The sequence below is a fragment of the Berghia stephanieae genome, chromosome 6, assembly GCF_034508935.2.
Source record: "Berghia stephanieae isolate SIO BIC M18660-M18661 chromosome 6, UCSD_Bste_1.3, whole genome shotgun sequence".
Classification (NCBI taxonomy): Eukaryota; Metazoa; Mollusca; class Gastropoda; order Nudibranchia; family Aeolidiidae; genus Berghia; species Berghia stephanieae.
The window spans coordinates 13,050,803-13,073,179 of record NC_088365.1 but is presented as its reverse complement, the minus strand read 5'-3'; the positions used below and the strand labels follow the sequence as shown (position 1 = coordinate 13,073,179).

General features: G+C 37.1%; 1 protein-coding gene across 2 annotated transcripts; it reads left to right on the top strand.

Moving 5' to 3' along the window:
* The first annotated feature begins 26 nt into the window (after positions 1-26).
* On the top strand, positions 27-19,242 carry LOC144974498 (MTRF1L release factor glutamine methyltransferase-like). Of its 2 annotated transcripts, XM_078917409.1 has the most exons (11): positions 27-36; positions 2,846-3,215; positions 4,243-4,388; positions 7,199-7,284; positions 7,598-7,691; positions 11,451-11,585; positions 13,849-13,969; positions 14,951-15,053; positions 16,945-17,040; positions 17,801-17,914; positions 18,327-19,242. In XM_078917409.1, the coding sequence occupies exons 2-11, from the start codon at positions 3,158-3,160 to the stop codon at positions 18,358-18,360; spliced, it is 987 nt and encodes a 328-aa protein (XP_078773535.1). In that variant the 5' UTR covers positions 27-36; positions 2,846-3,157; the 3' UTR covers positions 18,361-19,242. The 2 variants fall into 2 exon arrangements, with proteins under 2 accessions (XP_078773535.1, XP_078773536.1); XM_078917410.1 differs by lacking the exon at positions 27-36 and having other exon boundaries at positions 2,857-3,785.
* Positions 19,243-22,377: the final 3,135 nt, after the last annotated feature.

Here is a 22,377-nt window from a genome sequence, read left to right as displayed (position 1 = left end):
TCAAAATAAAACGAAACCCGAGCCCCAAACAACTGAGTTCTCTGATCAGTGCTGGGATTACCCGCCCAAATCATTACCCGGGTAATACCAGGGTAGTGGTCGGATTACCCGGGTACCCGCGGGTACCCGTGGCGGGAGTGACTTTTTGACCAAAAAAAATGTTTTGTGAAGGGGGGGGGGGGGGGGGGGGCTTTATTATTCTTTAAATTTTTTTATGTTTTTATTCTTTAATTTTTTTTTAGTCATTTATTATTTATTATTTATCACAACAAATGAAACGAAAGTAAGAAACAAGGATAATTAATTACAATGAAACCAAAATAAATAAATTTTAAAAATAACTGAGATTCCTTTAAAAGATAAGAACTAGTATAGTCTTAATCTGTTGATTCCAAAATTGAATCAAATGTGTGTTAACAAATAAAACAAAAAAATCAATGTAATTGAAAAATAAAAGAGGAAAATCTTTTGAAAAAAGGTCATGTGAATGTAAATATGTAAGATCAAAATTGTATTACATCCAAGGAATTTACCCAATGGAAACCGTACGGTGCTCTTATTGGCTAACCAACCAGCGGCCTCGATGAGAAAAATATCCGCCATTTTGATGTTGGCTGGGAATCGCGTTACTATAGTAAACAAGCGCTGATCGGCCGTTCATGAAAACAAGTTGATGCTCGCTCGTTTAACTCAAAATTATTCAAAACGATCTCTCTAAAATGATATAAATGTGACTTCTTAAGGTTTTCTTCACGGTCAAAACCACACAACATTCTATTAATGATTACGTCCGAGGCAAAAAGGAATATTGACAGGTCGACCGAGAGTTGAACTCGTGAGATGACAAACATCAATGCGAAGTGTAGCGAGAGTCAAGCTATTGTTTGTCTTGTCCTATTCTATATAGAGAAAAGGATAAATAGTATAGCCTCGTGTGTGAGTGGTTGCGTGTCATAGTCTTGTTTTAAAATTGTTTCTGTTGTTTATGTGTGTAGTGATGACTCTCTCACACTCAATTTCAATGCCGAAAGAGGAATTCCCGCACACAAGAAAGGGGAATTGGGGTGGTATTTGGCATACATATTGTATAGTATCTAGTTCTAAATAGATAACTGATTAGAATTATATTATGATATATAAACACAATGCCAAATACAATTCCGAAGTTTCCTTATTTCAAATGAAGTAAAGCTCCAAAACCTAATGGTAGTGATTGTAGTACTGAGTGTTAGTGAGGTGATGTGGTGTTGGTGGTGGTTGTAGTTGTAGTAGTAATAGTGATGATGATGTGGTGGTGGTGATGATTGTAGTTGTAGTAGTAGTGGTAGTGATGACGATGTGGTGGTGGTTGTAGTAGTAGTGGTAATGGTAATGATATGGTGGTTGTAGTAGTAGTGGTCGTGATGATGATGTGGTGGTGGTGTTTGTAGTAGTAGTGGTAATGATGCGGCTATGTGGTCTAGTAGTATGACACTCGCTTCCGGATCGGAAGGTCCTGGGTTCGAGCCTCGCGCTCGGCGCATAGTTGAGTCCTTGGAAAAGGCTCTTTACTCACATTCTCTCACCGTACTCAGGTGTAAAATGAGTACCTGGCCGTTAACAGAGTTGTCTTTGTCCGAAAAATTGTAATATCGCCTAACAGGCGTCATGTCCCGTCCTACATGTTAAATGTTGACCAGGGACCCCTTGTAAAGCGCTTTGAGCACATTTAGTAGATATTGCACTATATAAAGCTCAATTTAAAAAAAAATATTTCAATGATGATGATATGGTGGTGGTGGTTGCAGTAGTAGTAGTGGTAGTGATGATAATGTGGTGGTGGTTGTAGTTGTAGTAGTAGTGATAGTGATGATGATGTGGTGGTGGTTGTAGTAGTAGTGGTAGTGATGATGATGTGGTTGTTGTGGTTGTAGTAGTAGTTGTAATGGTGATGATATGGTGGTAGTGGTGGTTGCATTAGTAGTGGTAGTGATGACGATGTGGTTGTGGTGGTTGTAATAGTAGTGGTAATGGTAATGATATGGTGGTAGTGGTGGTTGTAGTAGTAGTGGTAAATTACCAATGATATGGTGGTGGTTGTAGTAGTAGTGGTCGTGATGACGATGTGGTTGTGGTGGTTGTAGTAGTAGTGGTAGTGATGCTATTGTGGTGGTGGTTGTAGTAGTTGAGGTAGTGATGTGGTGGTGGTTGTAGTAGTAGTGGTGGTGGTGGTTGTGGTAGTAGTGGTAATGATGATGATATGGTGGTGGTGGTTGCAGTAGTAGTGGTAGTGATGACGATGTGGTTGTGGTGATTGTAGTAGTGGTAGTGATGATGATGTGCTGGTGGTGGTGTAGTAGTAGTGGTAGTGATAATGATGTGGGGCTGGTGGTTGTAGTAGTAGTGTTAGTGATGATATTGTGGTGGTGGTTGTAGTAGTAGATGATGTGGTGGTTGGAAAACGCATTACAGGTTATTATAATACATGATTACACAAATTCTCTAACTTCATTTTTTGACAGCTTCGTTGTGCCATAAATATACGCAACAGTTCTGAAACATTTTATTGTGGATTTTGATATTGTTTGTTGTTTTTCTTGTGTCGTTATGTTGACATAGATACCGAATGAATGGTAATTACTACATTCTCAGCCAACAACAAAATGGCGCTGAATGCTTTCATTGGTGGACACTTTTATGGCTTCGTACGTATTCTCATTCGTTTAATTCTATGATTACATCCAATTATCACTCAGTTCGGTTTCCATTTGTTGAAGCGGGTACCCGCTACCCGTCCCTTTTACTCGAGTACCCGGTTTGACTTTATTACCCGCGAGTACCAGCGGGTACCCGGGTACCCGCCCAGCACTATCTCTGATTCTCAAGTTGACCTAATAGTTCGCTATGCACATTGTTGATACTGGATACGATCATTTTCCGATAATTTGATCCCCAAAGTCTTAGTCCAATGAGAATATTACAAGTTTGACAACCCAAATTGTTATGGTTTCATTTTTATAATAGAGCAACGATGCACCGATGTTAATTTTAGTTTTAGCTCTTCTTCGACTTGATGTTTCTCAGAAAAAAAAAAAAAAAGAAGAGGAAACTTGTTGACTCACGAACTTCCTCATAATTTATATTCTAGATATAGACCAGTCTTAGACATTTGTCATATATGTTGACGCATGGTGTGCGATCTTTTCTAAGAAAAAACATTTTCGACCATGGCAAAAGTGAGTAAAAATAGGCTACGCCTATTAGGACTCGAGCCTGAATAGTATCCCATGACTATTCGGACACAAATTCCAATGCGCATGTGCAGTCAACAGATTATTTGGGCTCAGCCTGAGAGTATAGTTTTTTTTTGGTTTTTTTTTTTGGATATTTTAATTATTGATAATTCCATAAAATTAACGCAAATCAAAATAACAGTTATAGTAAATATCAACAGGTAGTCTGAAACCGCTTTATTTGACGAGAAAGACAGAGTCATTGATCAATTGGCAGTCAAGATTGAAATTAAAAAGAAAAGAGTTAAAACTCTTCAAAATTAACAAAAGTCAAAGTAACTGTCAATATAACACCATGTCCAAATGAAATCAAGACCAAAAAAAGGAAAATGTTCAGTGGTTTACATCGCTCAAACAAATTTGATGAGCATAATATAAATGTGTGAATATTATTTATAATATTATTATCATCACAACAAATTTACTTCACATGCACATCCTTTGCAGATTAAACAAATGTTTTTTTTATCTATGATTTCAAAAAAAGAATTTCTTTAATGGGAAAATCGACAGGTAAAATACTCATTTTACCAAGAAATCCATTTTTAATGTGGCTATGTGATCAACTGATATGACACTCGCTTTCGGATCAGAAGGTCCTGGGTTCGAACCTAGCTCGGCGCATAGTTGAGTCCTTGGAAAAGACTCTTTACTCACATTCTCTCACCGTACTCAGGTGTAAAATGAGCACCTGGCCGTTAACAGCGCTGTCTTTGTCTGAAAAAATGTAATGTCGCTTAACAGGCGGCATGTCTCGTCCTACATGTTAATTGTTGCTGTTGACCAGGGACCCCTTGTAAAGCGCTTTGAGCACATATTTAGTGGATATTGCGCTATATAAAAGATAATTATTATTATTTTTTTTTTAAATGATAAAGAAGAGAGAATGAAGATGGTAGTGCTTATACACAACTTCGGTTCCTTTGAATTAATTTATCTAGCTTCATTCCTTTATGATGTTGTCTTTCAGGACTTTTCTCCAAAAGCTTTAGCCATTGCAAAGTCCCGCTGACTGACGTGCTGAAGAAGTGGGCTACAAAGTTCGAGGATGAAGGCATACCAGATGCTGTCTCAAGTGCAGAATACATCACTGCCCATGTCGTTGGGAAGAAAACTGTAAATTTCTTTTTTTCATAAGACAATAATTAAATGCTATGAGAAAATAATTATGATTAATTATAATAATAATAATATTAATAATACATATTGCTTGCAACCCTTTGGATAGGATGCTAGTTTATTGCAAAGTACTTTCCACCAGATCTTACAGACCCAGCTACCTGATCACTGTTTGGTGGTCAAGGGGCTCAGAAATAAATCTCGACATCACCCAGGATTGATTATAGTCCCTTTACGTGTGAAGCAAGTAGTCTACCAACTGAGCTATCAAGACCACGTAGGCAGTGGCCAATATCTTTCCAACGTGTAGAAGACCAGCAACATTATAACTTATAGTGGATGAGAAGGGTCAGAAAATATTTTGTTTTTAGATCTACTTCTCAGATTCAGAACCAAGTGTATATTGAATTAAATTAAAGTGCTCTACCAATTCAGCTATCCAGACCCCCATCCTTCTAATTAAAAAATGAATATAATATAATATATGACCTACAGTCTCAATCTGATTTTATGTTTTGGCATGAATTAGATGCTAAAATACTCTTCAACAGTCGTAACATCACTTCCCTCGTAATGACGCATGGTAACTTAGTAACTGGCTCTAAACTATCGGAACAATGGCGATGCCCTTATGAAATATTTCTCCGATGAGCATAAAAGGGAAAATTATAAATCTGATAATGTTTTGACTTTTACACATTCTGATCACAAGACATATGAAAATACAAGCCAGCATGAAGAAAAAAAGTACTGATTTTCTTTGTTTAGAACTACGATGGCCGCTGTTGCTGGGTGATGTGACATCAGACTATTGAGTCCAATTGGAATTTAAATTCATGTGCTTAAATTACAGAGAATAAAGTATTGAACAGACAATGAATGCAATATCTTCAAAAGAGAACATAAACGTAACAAATAAAATGTTTGGTTCAAACCCCTCATCCAGCCAACACCAAATATACAGTTAACTCCTCTTATAGTCATATCGACCTAAATTCCGTAAACCTGGTTTGGACAGTGCCAATTGCTATAAACATTCCATTCACTAAAACTGTGTATTGCTCCAATACACAATAACTTACACGGCATCAAATTATATAGATCATTTTATTCTCTTTTATTTGATATATGGTTTATCTTATGTATTATGATTAACAGCCATGTAATTTAGATTTTTGCAATCAACCATCACAGAGCTCAGAAATTAATTACTGAAAACGCAGCAATATTATTACCATTTATAAGAGTTAAAATGGTAAGATAGAAGGGAGAAAAGTATTCAGCGTGTCAAGAGTGTAAATAAAATTATTGTGTTAACTAAGAGGCACAGTTGCTCAACAAATGCATAACAAATAATGTGAAATAAATATGTGTGGGGAAGAAAAATAGGAGAAACCACACCATGTGTAGTTATTTATGATCTTAGTGTCTTTCCCATTATTTCTTGGGATTCATTTGACCAATGAGTGAAATTTTAAGATTTTAGAAAAATATCAGTATTGAAATTTATTAAAATTTCTCATCTAGAATCACTTTTATATGATGGGCATTAATCACATATGACTTACTGACTTCCTCTTTCGACGTCATCTGACTTCACAGTTTATTCTTGTGGTTAACTCATTCAATCCTAGAGTTTTTGCAACTTTTCAAAATTGGAGAAAAATGTATTAAAAATGAGCATGTTTATAGATAGTTTTATTCAACTACTATCAACGTGTAAAAATGAAAAACATTAGCTTTGTTACTCCGCCTATAATTTGACTCAGAAAAATATAATAAGTAGGCATGGGGCAAAGTAGCCCGGGTAAACAATGGATAAAGTCGGTGTGAGGGTTGAGTGAGTTAAGAATCCTCTCTTTCCTGTACCTTTTTTCTCATTTTTGATAGCTTTGTCAGTGATGTTACTCTGGTTTCACCATTGAGTTGTTTCAAATTGTTATCATGAATGAGAGGTAATGTTGTTGTTCGTCATCCCCTAGCTTGCCTGTTTATGTCCAGAGAAAAAATGTGTGGCGTGCTTTGGTGGTGGGGTGGGAATTTCTGGTTTATGACGTAGAATGGGATAAAAAATGTTCCATCTTAATTCAAGAATTTGAATTGACAAGGGATTTTTCTTTTTTTGTTGCACTTTTTATATAACCTTTTGCTTGATATCTATGTATGATAGTGTATGCTCAGTATATGCCTTCTATGAAAAGCATCTGTTTATAGTAATAATAGTAATATAATCTTTATTGTCCAAATAAAAGGTAATTCATGTGAGGTAATCAATCCTCAAACAGTTAGGTTCATGGTATGAACATCAACACATTTACAAGTACAGGCACAGACATACACGCAAGCACATTGTTTCTACACATGTATACAAAAGAAATGAGCTTACATACATACATACATACATATATACATACATATATACATACATACATACATACATACATATATACATACATACATACATACATACATACATACATACATACATACATACATACATACATACATACATACATACATATTTACATACATACACGCAGACATACATACAAACCAGCATACCATCGTACATGCATGCCTACATACATATATTTCATCAATGCCCTTGTGTCTGAATTTCCTGGTCATCATGGCTGACACTGGCCACCTATTGATGTCGAGCTCAAAGCTCGACCAATAATCTCAGTTCAACTCATTCTGTGCTGAAGGAAACCAGCGATAAACTCAATAATCAGATATGCTCAAATATAATATTAAAAAAACCCCCAGTTTTTCTTAAATCATTTTGGTGACCATTTTTTCTACAGTTATACGGAGTCAACAAAGATGAATATTTTTTGGATGATGCTGATGTTGTGGCAATTAATGATTTCTGCAAACTTCGGATGAGAAGGTAAGATGAGTTTTGTATTTTTTAGAAATAATTATTTTAGGTAAGGATGTCTTAACTTACAGTCAGCATCACCACCACCACCACCACCACCACCATCATCATCATCATCATCATCATCATCATCATCATCATCATCATCATCATCATCATCATCATCGTTACAATCATCATCGCCTTCATTATCCTCATGCATTTACGTGTTCATTGATTTTCTAATTTCACCCTACCATTCAAACTCATAATTATGTCTGTAATTATAATTATACATCTGTGTAATTTTTCAAATTCCTCGTTTCTTCTACAATCCATATAGAATGCCTGTCCAATACATCCTAGGAGAGTGGGACTTTGATGGCTTAACATTGAAAATGATGCCACCAGTCTTGATACCAAGACCAGAGACGGAGGTGACAATATATTCTTACTCACTAATATAGTCATCTGTTAGAGCCAAACAACTGTTAATGTGATCAGTGAAGACCTACATTTTTCTAGTTATCGATGATAGGCAACTGGTCTACTGGTAGATGACTTGAATTTTGCCTTGCTTTATGTTCCTATGTTTATTTTTTTGGTCATCTCCTTTAACTCACTCAATCTTAGAGATTTTTGCTACTTTTCAAAATTGGAAAAAAAATGTATTAAAAACGAGCATGTACATAGATAGTTTTATTCAACTATCATTAACATGTAAAAACTAAAAACATTGGCTTTGATAATACGCCTATAATTTGTCTCAGAAAAATGTAATAAATAGACATAGGGTAAAAAAGTAACCTGGGTAAACTACGAACATAGTCGGTGTTAGGGTTGAGTGAGTTAAAAAGTGTTTGAGCTATTTAATTAAAACATGCAGGCATATTTGCTTGTCATTGTTAATTGCTGGCAACTTGCTCAGCTCTGGATTTTTGCGACAAGTCGTAATTGTCTTAGCATAGTAAGCAAACCCTGGTTGGGTTGACATAGTATAGGAGCCCTGATTCAGGCCTCGAAGTGGGCCGGGAAAACCGGGAAAAGCCGGGAACTTTATTTTGAAATTTCCCGACCGGGAAAAGCCGGGAAAATCGGTGAAAATTGTCTGGGGCCGGGAAAAAGCCGTGAGAAAAATTTAGGTGAACAACAACCCAACATGTATTCTTCCGCGTAATCATTACCCAACCTGCGAACGATCGGCTTAGAGCATGGCAGCAGCCTCTTATGGTTTCCTCACACTACTAGGCCCTATGTTATGACGATCGACCTAATCAGCAAAGTCCGGTCCGCATTCGTAGAGTACACAGACTATTAACATGTTTCCTGTGCATGACGTAATTATAGTGGTTTAGAGTCATCGCTGAAACACTGGAAGACGGCAATGGGATAGTTGCGTCAGTTGTTGAATAAATTATCCAGGCACGGTTGATAAGTAAAAAAAAACAATTATGTTGTAGTTACATTTGAAACAAACAAAGTATATCACTGATCTCGTCTCATTGAGATATAAAGAATGATATAAAAATCAAGAAAATCGGCAGATAAATAAAAAAGTTGCTAAAAAAATCGAAATTAAACAAAAGCAATTTTTAAAATCGAATTTATTCGTAAAACAGTTGGTTTTCAACCGATTTTTCTGAAACAAGGACCAATTGTTCTTCTTTTTTCAAGCCGATTTCAACAATGTGACTTTCAAATTCCTCAGAATTATATTTTTTACTTTTAGATTTTAGCTTTTAGGCCTACTCAAAAAGGTGTTATATTCCTTGCCACTTGCACAACAATAGCGTAATACATCGACGGCGAGAAGCGTCTTTGTTTCGACCAGCCGGTTCGGTTAGATAGCCTGTGATTGGTCGAAGACTTAAAGACGCTTGATTCACTCAGTCGACTCATCATTGTCGACAAGACAAGAGTGCTAGAAACACACATCCCTCCCCTCATCTTAGTAGTGTGTGTGTGTGTGAGCGTGTGTGTTTTTTTTGTTTGTTTTTTTTTTGTGTTTTTGACTTGGTCATGAATGCGATTGTTAGCTAAGCTAAGAAAGACGGTCGACGTCCTTGGGCTACTTTAATTAATTTTCGTGACTTGTTATTCAATTATTTGGAGATGGCAGATTAAGGTCGTTTACTCATTGTAATTTGTACTAAGTTTGTTTTGTCTGTCTCTAGATTAACTAGCTTTATTTCATTCATGTGCAATTCAATAAGTAGGCCACAAGTCTTTGGACGCTACTTTCTCTCTCATAGTAATATTCAAATGTCTTTTTCTCTCTATTGATTTCTCTTCTCTTTGTCTCTTTTCTCCCCATTTCTCTCTCTCTCTCTCTCTCTCTCTCTCTCTCTCTCTCTCTCTCTCTCTCTCTCTCTCTCTATCTGTCTCTCTCTTTTTTTAAATATTTTTTTTGCATGTTGTAGGAGGCCTAGACTTTACAGGAATACGTCCAAGTATTAATAGCCAGAGTCAATATATTTCTTTCTCTCAGTCTCAGCCACTCTCTTTTTCACTCACATCTCTCTCTCTCTCTCTCTTCTCTCTCTCTCTCTCTCTTCTCTCTCTCTCTCTCTCTCTCTTCTCTTCTCTCTCTCTCTCTCTCTCTCTCTCTCTCTCTCTCTCTCTCTCTCTCTCTCTCTCTCTCTCTTCTTTTTTTTTTTTTTTTTTCCTTTTTTTCCCCACGGATGGTGTAGGCTTAGATACTGGATGGCTTGTTATAGTGATATGTACTACGAGTCAATAATTTCCCCCTCTTTTCTGATTCTCTCTCTCTCTCTCTCTCTCTCTCTCTCTCTCTCTCTCTCTCTCTCTCTCTCTCTCTCTCTCTCTCTCTCTTATATATATATATATATATATATATATATATATATATATATATAGGTAGTGGTAACTGGTCTAGAATTGATGAATATGCTTGAAAATTACTACCTTAAAATTTTCCCTCGAGCCTGGAAAAAACCGGGAAAAAGCAGGGAAAAATATTTTCCTGAATCACTTCTAGGCCTGCCCTGATTAGTTCAAAAGCGCACAGTAGCATAGATCAGCATCCAGTCCATATAGTTTAAATATTTTGATTCTGAAACTCTTCTTGTATATTTTGTTCTTTTGATTTTCTATTTTGTTTGTTTTTGTTTAAAAAAATTCTGTGTCACGTCTAATTATGAAGAGAATAGCTGAGAATTTCTTACATCAGAACCTAACCACCGCATAAACTTCTTTTTAAATTACACACAATGCTCAACAACCTCCTGTATGCTTCCTTCCTTCTCACAATATAGAGAACACACTTTACTGTACAGTTAACAATAGTTAAAAAGTTTTCCACCTTTTTTTACCACATGGCATTTGGCCATTGTGGCATTGCTCATGAGTTCAAGGCATTTAACAACAACTGCATAGATTTACGAGTTATTAATCTTATTACTGTTTTATCACTCTAGTTGCTCAATTATTTCTTTTTGCTCCAATTTGAATGATAAATTTATTTATCAATTTATGCTGAAATGTCAGTTCTTTTCAAAACTGGTCAAAATAATTTTTATTTCTGGATGAGCCAGAGTGTTTATCAGTTGCTAGAGCATTGAATGGATTGTAGCAAATACTTCTTACTCTCTGAATTGGATGCTATTTTATCTCTAAATCTATCTGACTTGGCTATTCAATCACTCACCTTTTAGCTGAGATGTCAGCAAACCTCCACTGAATAGTTTACATCTGAGAATGGTCTGCTAAGAAAATCATTGAAACCCCAAGAGGGCGATATATAATTTATACTATTGGTAATCACCATGAAGTTATAGTAAAAAAAAAATATTAAAAATTTACAAAATACAGTAAAAAATACAAAACAAAACAAACTAAAAAAAAAACCCCAACTCGATAACGACATTTAATCAATTTTTAATTCCAGCTTTAGAACTCTGATTAATTTAATAAACAAAGAAATATTAAAATGGATTCTCCACAAAGAACACAATTGTATCAGAGAAATAGATATTAGACTAAACCAAAATGACATTGATGAAATATTGCATTAAAAAAAAAGATTATTATTTAAACATTGGTCAAATTTATAATGCAATTTATTGTTATGTATGCATCGCATGATATAATCTATGCGCTCAATTCCTTCTTCATCCCCCATCCTCCCGTCTCCTCCATACCCTTCTCTACTTTCCCTGTATCGACGAACAATAAAGGAGCTGGTAACTCATTGTAAGCATATCCTGGAATCCAGCCAGTGTTTGATGGAACATCATCGTCGTCCTGTGATTGTAGAGATTGGATGTGGAACTGGAGCCATAAGTCTTGCCCTTTTGAAACATTTTAAAGAGGTCAGTGCTGTTGTGCTATTGGCTTATTTATGATTAAGTGAAAAGAGTGATTTTATCATCGTACAGAGGGTGTGTGTGTTGGGGGGGGGGGGGGGGGGGAATACTCTATCATAGAGATAAGTTTTGACCCCAGATTGATCCTCGAACTTTATGAGATAAAATAATATATACTTTATTCATCCAAAAAAAAAAAAAATGGAAATTCGTTTGCATGAAAATGTATAAACACAAAGTTGAGAATCTATGGCGGCAATGTAAATATATATATATATATATATATATATATATATATATATATATATATATATATATATATATATATATATAATATATGCAAATGCACAAAAATGTAAAAATATACAACCAAAAACCAATAGCAACACTTTATATATTAATTTGATAAATTGAGATAGGCCATACCTCTGGCCTTTTAGTCCGAACTTGTGTTTGTATATTTAAAAGATAGTATTTAATTTAAATCACAGTTGCGCGTTAAAAATTCGAACACCATGTGGCAAAAATGAATTAAGGTGACGTGTTGTCTTTGGTTTTGTAGATATAAGGCGACCTCTGTGCCCAGTTAGCAGTGAATGAATAATCAAGTCTGGTAGATCTGGAAAGTTCTTTGTGAAGGACCCCTGAACTGTGTCAAATTCAAAGAATAGCAATCAGTTATGACTGTCCATCCATTTAATGTTAGGAACATGGATAAACTCGGGCTCCATGGGCATTTTGCTTGAAAAAAGACGACCTGCTTCAATGTAAAAAGTATAAAACAGTAATGAATATAACAGCTTCAAAAAAGAATAAAATACCAAACACAGAACATTTCTGGCTCAAAACCTTTCTTCAGTCAACAAAAACAAAAGAATAAAAACATAGATTTAAAAACAAACAAAACAGATTGACAGCGAGAAATTTTCAGGATGAAAATCTTGGAATGTGGTGACCCGATGAGTCTCATATTTTGGGCATACGTAATCGTAAGTTGTGTTTCTAACTAAAGCAAATATGCTAATTTCGCTCAATCGTTAAGTAAAAGGTATTAGGTACTTATGGATAATATTATGAGTGTTGCTAAAAGTAAAGGAATTTTAGTGGCGATATGTATTGTATTTTACGAAAATATGAATCCATAGCTTTCTTGAAGGTTAAACATGGTGTCCACCATGTTTTTTTTTTATTATTGAAACTCCACATTCCTTTAACTTAATTTTATTGTGATATATCAAGTTTTGAAAATCAACATACGATTGAAGTATTTCTCATTGAAAAGATACACAGAAGAACCGCCAGGAAGTCATTAGGGACAATCTGAAGGCATTTCGTGTGACTTGTATTATTACCCAACTAATCAGAATGATTATTTATAACTCTACATCGACCTTAGTTGGTTACAAATAACAATGGGTTGAAAAATGCCTGCTGTTGACCAGCTATTTAGAGTATCTTGATAGGTCTTCATATTCTCTGACTTTTATGGAATCATGTCAATGATGATGAAATATATTTATGTGATCAACCATCTCAAAACGTTGTTATGTCAGGATTGTTCAGATGCTGAAAACTGACTGAATTGATGCCACGCATTTAGGTAAAAACAACTTGAACATAACAGCACAAAAACTGTGTGTTAGCTTTAATGCCTGAGTGATAGAGCTTTGTGAGATGTGATAGATCTAATCACCAACAGGCTGTCTAAAAATGATAACAAAGAGCTGAGTGACATCAACTTTATTACTTCTATAGTAATTAGTGCGGCTATTTGGTCTAATGGTATGATACTCGCTTTCAGATCGGAAGCTCCTGGCATCGAGCCTCGCGCTCGGCGCATAGTTGAGTCCTTGGAAAAGGCTCTTTGCTCACATTCTCTCACCGTACTCAGTTGTAAAATGAGTACCTGGCCGTTAACAGCGTTGTCTTTGTCCGAAAAAATTGTAATATCGCCTAACAGGCGTTATGTCCCGTCCTACATGTTAAATTTTGCTGTTGACCAGGGACCCCTTGTAAAGCGCTTTGAGCACATTTAGTGGATATTGCGCTATATAAAAGCTTAATTTTTTAAAATAAGTATAAAACTTGGGTAAATTTCATATTATGCATTATCTAGGGTAGTGGATATTATTATTTTTTAGTTACAAAAATATAATCACATTTCTGGTCAGTTTTAGTTTGAAATTAATTTTTAGCATCAGCATCACCCCATCACATTTGAGGTCACATATTATGATTAATCTCATCTCTGTCCATCTTTCTTCTCTAGTTACAGTCGGTATGTCTAGACATATTACCAGAGGCTTGCACTCTCACACAATCCAATGCTGAGACTGTAGGGGTCAAGGACAGGATCCATATCATCAACGGGAACTTCACTCATTCTACAGGTGTGGCCATAGAGACTGAACAGCATGAGTCTACATAATTATATATATATATATATATATATATATATATATTATATATATATATATATATATATATATATTATATATAATTATATATATATTATACTTGTATCTGATAACGAATTCATTTTGGTTTATAGATATTGAGAGCATTTATATTTTAGTGTCAGACCTATCCTTCTAACTGAAACTATATAATGAAGTATCTGCGTTTTAAGTTTCAACTTGAAAATGAGTGCAAATTTCTTTCTTTCTTTTTTTCCCCTTTTTAGTGCTACTTTTATTTTTTTTTTCTTAAAAAATATGTATTATTCTTCTAAAAAAAAAAAGATTTCTCTTTCTTTCTTTCTTTCTTTTATTCTTTCATTCTATCTTCCTTTTTGTTTTTATTTCATTCTTTCTTTTGATTTAACTTCCTTTTCTAGAGAATAATTTGTTATTAGTTGGTTTTCAACACCACCTTAAATTATGGTATTATATCTTTGTGAACGAAACTATGAATATGGTGTTAAATGAATGCATTTGTTGTCTTAACCCTCTCCTTTCTGTATTGGAAAATCGTCGCATTTGTTACTCTGCAATCCTCACTTCTCTCATCCAGATTTCATTTCTTTTTGCTATATCTATAAAAACTTGACATTTCTGTAATTGAGTTCATATTGGCTAACAATATTATGTATAAACTGTGCTTGTTGCTTTTCTGTTTGAGTAAGAAATGTCTGTTTTTGTGTTGGGTGGGTGTGAAGTTTTGGGGAAAATTCTGAAAATGGCTGGTAAGGAGAGGGTTAAATTTGATTGATCGATTCGACTTTTAATTCAATTTTCAAAGTGAGGTTTACTGTGACATAACACCAGATTGTGACGGGGTAGAGGCCGTTGTAACAAATCATTGACTATTTTAAAAACATTTATTTTATTCTTTTTTTTTCTTTCTTACATTTCCATGTTCAATCTGGCCAGTGATATCAGAGTTACAGGCATTGGGTCCCTATTGTCTTCTTGTGAGTAACCCCCCTTACGTCACTTGTGATCAGATGAAAGACTTGTCTCCAGAAATAAGCAGGTAACTTTATTGCTTCTAGGGTATCTCTAAGGATAACTCAGTTATTAGAGAGCATTTGAATTGCAAACTAAGGACTCAGGGTGGTCCTAGCTTTGGTCTTTATTTAAAATGACAATTTTGTTCATCTACAAGCGATTTATCGGCTTACTGTTAGCTCCTATACTTGAGATAGACTATCCTGTACTTGAGATAGACTATCCTATACTTGAGATAGACTATCCTATACTTGAGATAGACTATCCTATACTTGAGATAGACTATCCTATACTTGAGATAGACTATCCTATACTTGAGATAGACTATCCTATACTTGAGATAGACTATCCTATACTTGAGATAGACTACCATTTTATCCAATGGATAATAAGGAATTGTTATTGTCTTTTTAACACTACAAAAAAATCTAGATAAACTATGACTACATGTGCTAAATAGCTCCTAAGGATTTGTCATTTACTCAGATAGCATTAGTTAGTGCTTAAGAATCTGTGATCTTAATTAGATCTTATAGATAGTTATTGTAAATATATTGTTTTTGTAGTTAAGCTCTCTGTCCAGGGTGACACCAAGGTATTTTGGATTTCTGTCCGCTGGCAGGATATTTCCATCAACTAAAATATTACAGGTTTTGGTTGCTTGTCTGGTGTTCAAATGAAACGTGGACACAGATTTTGTGGTATTCATCTTCAAATACCGTTGGTCGAAATATTCCTTTAGCTTTGATGTTTGCTCACTGAGCATCTTTATATTTCTTCTCAGTGATTGATGGGCCAATACCCAGTCTGCATAGCCCAGTTGAAGTTGAAGTGATTGGCTGGCAGGCATGTCACTGATATAGATGTTGAACAGTGTGGGTGCAATGAGTGATCCTTGTGGTACACCATTCTTTATCTTTCTTGTTTTGCTTTTCTCCCCTCGTAGAATAACATGGAATTTTCTAGGTCTGATCATGCTTGAGAGGAGTTTGAGAGTTTTCCTGCACGGTAATATTCTGGCCAATTTCAACATTAATCCTCCAGTCCAGACTGTATCGTAGGCCGCAGAGAGGTCGATTAGGACGGCCCCAGTCTTCAGTTTCTTTTCAAATCCCGATTCTATAAAGGATCTAAGTGCCAAAACTTGTTCAGTTGTTCCTCTTTGTGGTTTAAAACCTGCCTGCTGCACTGGTATCCATTTGTTTACATAAGTGGTTAATTCTTGTAAATAGGATACTTCCTAGTAATTTGTACAGGCAACACAGTAGTGATATTGGTCTGTAGCTGGGTGGTTCTGTAGTTGGGTTTGCCTGGTTTCAGGATGGCAATGATCTTTGCATGTTTCCATAGTTGTGGATATTTACCCTTGTTCATCATATCTGTAAAGGTGTTTGCCAACCAGTCAATTTTTGGGGTTCAAAGTATAGTGGATAGCTCATACAGTAGAGTCACGTTTTCCCCGGCCAGCCGGACCAGTAAGGTTGCAGCTTCAAACCCCCTACACTGCTGCAAAATTTTTATTCTTTATTGTCTTCTGGCACTTTCCTACTCACTTCATCTCTTTATTGGGTCCAAAGTAGATAGCTTAACTACAAAAAACATATACAGTAGACTCCGAATAAGATGATGCCTAGGGGAACAGAAAAAAAATAAGACCCATCTTTCATCCCTACCACACCCCTCACCCCGCCTCTGATCGTCATATATGCTTTGGTGAAGTTACGTGACGTTGACTAAAATCAGGGCCATATGACTACTGGATGGACAGAGGGGTCAGAATTTTTTTTGACTGCATCTGGTCCCGCATGAAGCAAGTGCCTCGCCTTCTCAGCAATTAGGACTTTCGTAGACTATATAAATTATAGCAGTCAACTTGTCTCTACACTTAATCGATTGCTCTTGATTATATATTTCAGATTTGAAAGCAGCGTGGCCTTGGATGGGGGAGTTGATGGTCTTGATCTTGTAAGACATATCTTATACCAAGCTAGAGCTCTTGTGATGCCAAACAGGCGAGTATAAATTTGATGTGCTTGATAAGTTACTGAGAGTATAACATTTGTTCAAATCTAGGTGTAAAAGGTTGGAGATGTGAAAGATGTAATCATATTGTTTTATTTTATTTCAGTCACAGGGGGCGGGGATCGAAAGAGAGTGATGGCTGAGTAGATAAGATATTACACACACTGTAGACCTGTGTTTCAAGCCTAAAGTTGGAACAAAATGCTGACCTTTGGACAAGAACAAACCAAGAACAAATGGATGTCGTGGTCAGAAGCAGAAAGTGGCGATGGGTTGGCCATGCCCTGCGGAAAGAGCCCTGTAATATAACCAAGCAGGCTCTTGAATGGAACCCACAGGGCAAGAAGAAACGGGGTCTTCCAAAACAGACTTGGAGGAGAAGCCTTCACCAAGATTTGAGCGTCTCCAATCTTACCTGGAGTGAGGCAAAGGTCTGTGCCAAGGACAGAAGAACATGGAAGAGTGTTGTTGAGGCCCTATGTTCCACCAGGAGCCAAGAGGCATAAGTCAAGTCAAGTCCAGGCCCAAGGGCCATCCATATGGCTCTGAAGGACTACAACTTTATGTCATTAATAAACATAGGTTTGCATTCTGATCCCAAGTTGTGTACTATAGAAAGGTTTTACTTATTTATTTTTAAAACAATATGTTGTCTTGTTTGTCTGCTTTATTGGGCAATTCATCCTAGCTCACCTGTTCTGACTTTCCTCCTTGATGAATAACATTGTTATCAATCCCTTTCACTTTCAGGCACGTTTTCCTAGAGGTTGGTGAGAACCATCCCGATGTCATTGAGAACTTTGTCATCAAAAACAAGTCACTAAGACTTCAATATATCAGAGGCATAAGGGACATAAATGAGAGGTAAACGTCTTGTTAACTTCATGATATATTTTCTCTAATTTAGTTTCAGCTAAATTATTTTATTTTTACATTTTTATCCTTTACAAGTAAGACTATTTCTTTTTTTTTCAAATAAAAAAATTGCTGTATACTGTATATACACCAAGAAAGCATTTGCGTAACAACGATGCAACTTTGTTTTCAATGTCCAAAGTGTTAAATCGATATACGTGTATAATAATGATAACTACACACACAGTGTGTCAAGTATACAGAAAAATGCATGGGCATGAATTTTTGTTGTTTCCTTCTTAGTTTAAGAAATGTTGATTTCTTATTAAAATTATTTTGTTACTAGTAAGGAGGATGAATGCCAGTTCTATTAAAACGATGTCTGCATTTTTAAAATCATATTTTTTCCCCCCTTTTTTAGAAACAGATTTTGCCATTTACAAGTGATTGATTGATCGTAACAAACCTTGGAAGGTCCAGTTAAATCCTGCATCTTACGCCCGATCAGCAATTCCATGAAAGTATCGATGCACTCCATTCATACAGAAGGGATTTGGAGGAGTTTCTTTTCGACCTTCGGGTCATCTGTGTAGATGAACATCCGTTGACAGTCTTTGTCTTTGGCAATTTTTAGCTGACTTAAAACTTGCAATATCAAAAAAAAAAATTTTTTTAAAATGTATTACTTGTATCATTCCGTGTGATTCAGATTACAATGAACTCATTTTGAAGGTGTAACCTTGCAAGACAGAAGTTCATTGTGGCTTGATTGTCAATGTTTATTGTAATTCTGTTTTCAATATTTCATTTTGAAACAAATCTGGAAGTAAAAGTTTACGTTGTCATTAAGTAGTGAAATTAAATGCTGAAGTGCTTTAAGTGAGACAGCCAAAATGGAATTAAAATATCAAGAGTAAATATGACTCATAAAGCGTTACTATTAAAAAAAAAAACACTATGTTTTGGTCATTGGCTTTATTCAGATGAAATACAAAATCGGCAAAAAATCAGAGATAAAAATTTAAGGAATCAGGCAGTTGTATCTGAAAGATTAATTAAATAAGGATATTTTGCAGCATCAGAAAAGACAAAATGTCAGTGAAGGTAAATTTCACTCGCATCCAACACTTTGTGTAGTTTAATCAGTATTATACACTGGCTTGCCTTAGTCAGGCAGCTGGTGCTAACTTCTTGGGTTCGTTTAAACCTATCATTAAATTGGACTTTTCTTCCTGTGGATTTTCCCCTGACAGTAACAAATTTTAAAAAAATGAAATAATGACCTAGATATATTGTTATTTATTTTAAAAAAACGGCGAATAAAATGTGTGAAATTATAAGACTTTCCAACTTTCCTTTTTTATCTTCAAAACAACAACTACCAGCTGGTGTTGGTTTTGACGATGGTGGTATTGTAAGATGACGATGATGATGATGATGATGATGATGATGTTACTGATGATGATATTGATAATTATGATGATTACTTTTTAAAATCCCAAATGAGAGGGGGGGGGGGGGTCAATAGCAATCGCGAGTTCCACTTTTTTTTATCGTACTCAATCGAGCTATGGTTACCCTAAAAGTCCATGACAATCCAGTTTACCTCTTTGTAGGGACCTGCAAGCCGAGGTGTAAGATTTCAATCCTGTAAGTTGTGTATGACGTAGTAAGAGAGGAAAAAAAAAGGAATAGAGAGCCCACAGCCCATACACGCTCAGTTTTCATTCAGGGACGATCGAGGGACAGGAACGGCTAAAGCAAATCGTAGTGAAAACGCAATGTGTGTGGCCAAATACCTGGGCGACGAGCTGAGGGACGGTCGGTAGCTCGCAAAGCCCGCCTTGCTTAAGGTGAATTTCCACCTGAATGGTGTTTTTCTCTGGCCATCGCTTTCACAATTCCGCCTTTTCAATTTTTTTTTCTGTGAATTAAAGTCTCACTGTAGGCAGAACATCAACATCCCTACAACCACCACTGCAACAATCACCCCATCATCATTGTCATCCAACCACTAACACTACTATGCACATCAACATGTGCGGCTATGTGGTCTTGTGGCATGACACTCGCTTTCGGATCGGAAGGTCCTGGTTTCGAGCCTCGCTCAGCGCATAGTTGAGTCTTTGGAGAAGGCTCTTTACTCACATTCTCTCACCATACTCAGGTGTAAAGTGAGTACCTGGCTGTTAACAGCGTTGTCTCTGCCCCAAAAAATTGCATTACTGAAGAAGGGTTATTCGCCTTCGGGGAGGCCGTACCACAGACTCCTGTGTTATCTATGGGCCGTGCCACAGACTCCTGTGTTATCTATGGGCCATACCACAGACTCCTGTGTTATCTATGGGCCATACCACAGACTCCTGTGTTATCTATGGGCTGTACCACAGACTCCTGTGTTATCTATGGGCCGTACCACAGACTCCTGTGTTGTCTATGGGCTGTACCACAGACTCCTGTGTTATCTATGGGCTGTACCACAGACTCCTGTGTCATCTATGGACCGTACCACAGACTCGTGTGATGTCTATGGGCCGTACCACAGACCGTGTGTTATCTATGGGTCGTACCACAGACTCGTGTGTTATCTATGGGCCGTACCACAGACTCGTGTGTTATCTATGGGCTGTACCACAGACTCGTGTGTTATCTATGGGCTGTACCACAGACTCCTGTGTTGTCTATGGGCCGTACCACAGACTCCTGTGTTATCTATGGGCTGTACCACAGACTCCTGTGTTATCTATGGACCGTACCACAGACTCGTGTGATGTCTATGGGCCATACCACAGACTCGTGTGTTATCTATGGGTCGTACCACAGACTCGTGTGTTATCTATGGGCTGTACCACAGACTCGTGTGTTATCTATGGGCCTTACCACAGACTCGTGTGTTATCTATGGGCCGTACCACAGACTCGTGTGTTATCTATGGGCTGTACCACAGACTCGTGTGTTATCTATGGGCAGTACCACAGACTCCTGTGTTATCTATTGGCCGTACCACAGACTCGTGTGTTATCTATGGGTCGTACCACAGACTCCTGTGTTATCTATGGGCTGTACCACAGACTCCTGTGTTATCTATGGGCCGTACCACAGACTCCTGTGTTGTCTATGGGCCGTACCACAGACTCCTGTGTTATCTATGGGCTGTACCACAGACTCCTGTGTCATCTATGGACCGTACCACAGACTCGTGTGATGTCTATGGGCCGTACCACAGACTCGTGTGTTATCTATGGGTCGTACCACAGACTCGTGTGTTATCTATGGGCCGTACCACAGACTCGTGTGTTATCTATGGGCTGTACCACAGACTCGTGTGTTATCTATGGACCGTACCACAGACTCGTGTGATATCTATGGGCCGTACCACAGACTCGTGTGTTATCTATGGGCTGTACCACAGACTCCTGTGTTATCTATTGGCCGTACCACAGACTCGTGTGTTATCTATGGGTCGTACCACAGACTCCTGTGTTATCTATGGGCTGTACCACAGACTCCTGTGTTATCTATGGGCCGTACCACAGACTCGTGTGTTATCTATGGGCTGTACCACAGACTCCTGTGTTATCTATGGACCGTACCACAGACTTGTGTGATATCTATGGGCCGTACCACAGACTCGTGTGTTATCTATGGGCTGTACCACAGACTCCTGTGTTATCTATGGACCGTACCACAGACTCGTGTTGTTGTCTATGGGCCGTACCACAGACTCGTGTGTTATCTATGGGCTGTACCACAGACTCCTGTGTTATCTATGGACCGTACCACAGACTCGTGTGATATCTATGGGCCGTACCACAGACTCGTGTGTTATCTATGGGCCGTACCACAGACACGTGTGTTATCTATGGGCCGTACCACAGACTCCTGTGTTATCTATGGGCCGTACCACAGACTCCTGTGTTATCTATGGGTCGTACCACAGACTCCTGTGTTATCTATGGGCCGTACCACAGACTCCTGTGTTATCTATGGGCCATACGGTCTTCCAGATAAAGAAACAGCCTCAAATACCGTAACTCTAATTATAATTTAAAAAAAAAACAAAAACAAAAACACACACAAACACACACACACACACACACACACACACACACAACAACAACAACAACAACAACAACAAACAAATAATAACTCCTGATTCCTGATGGAACTGGTTCAAAACGCTGCTAACCGTGCAGTAATAGATCAAAGAGGGAGATTTGAAACAGTTCCTTTATATATATATATATATATATATATATATTATGGAGAGAGAGAGAGAGAGAGAGAGAGAGAGAGAGAGAGAGAGAGAGAGAGAGAGAGAGAGAGAGAGAGAGAGAGAGAGAGAGAGAGAGAGAGAGAGAGAGAGAGAGAGAGAGAGATTTGGGTAACAGTTATGGTTGCTGGTAACGATGCCACTCAAAAAGCAGGTATCTAAGCTTTTTTGGTACTACCGCAAACTCGGGGACTCAAAT

Excerpts from the sequence above, each read along its gene's own strand:
- LOC144974498 (XM_078917409.1), top strand. The coding sequence starts at position 3,158 with ATGTTGACGCATGGTGTGCGATCTTTTCTAAGAAAAAACATTTTCGAC. Across the intron at positions 7,692-11,450 it reads TACCAAGACCAGAGACGGAG|GAGCTGGTAACTCATTGTAA; the intron begins GTGACAATATAT and ends CGAACAATAAAG. Across the intron at positions 11,586-13,848 it reads TTTTGAAACATTTTAAAGAG|TTACAGTCGGTATGTCTAGA; the intron begins GTCAGTGCTGTT and ends TTTCTTCTCTAG.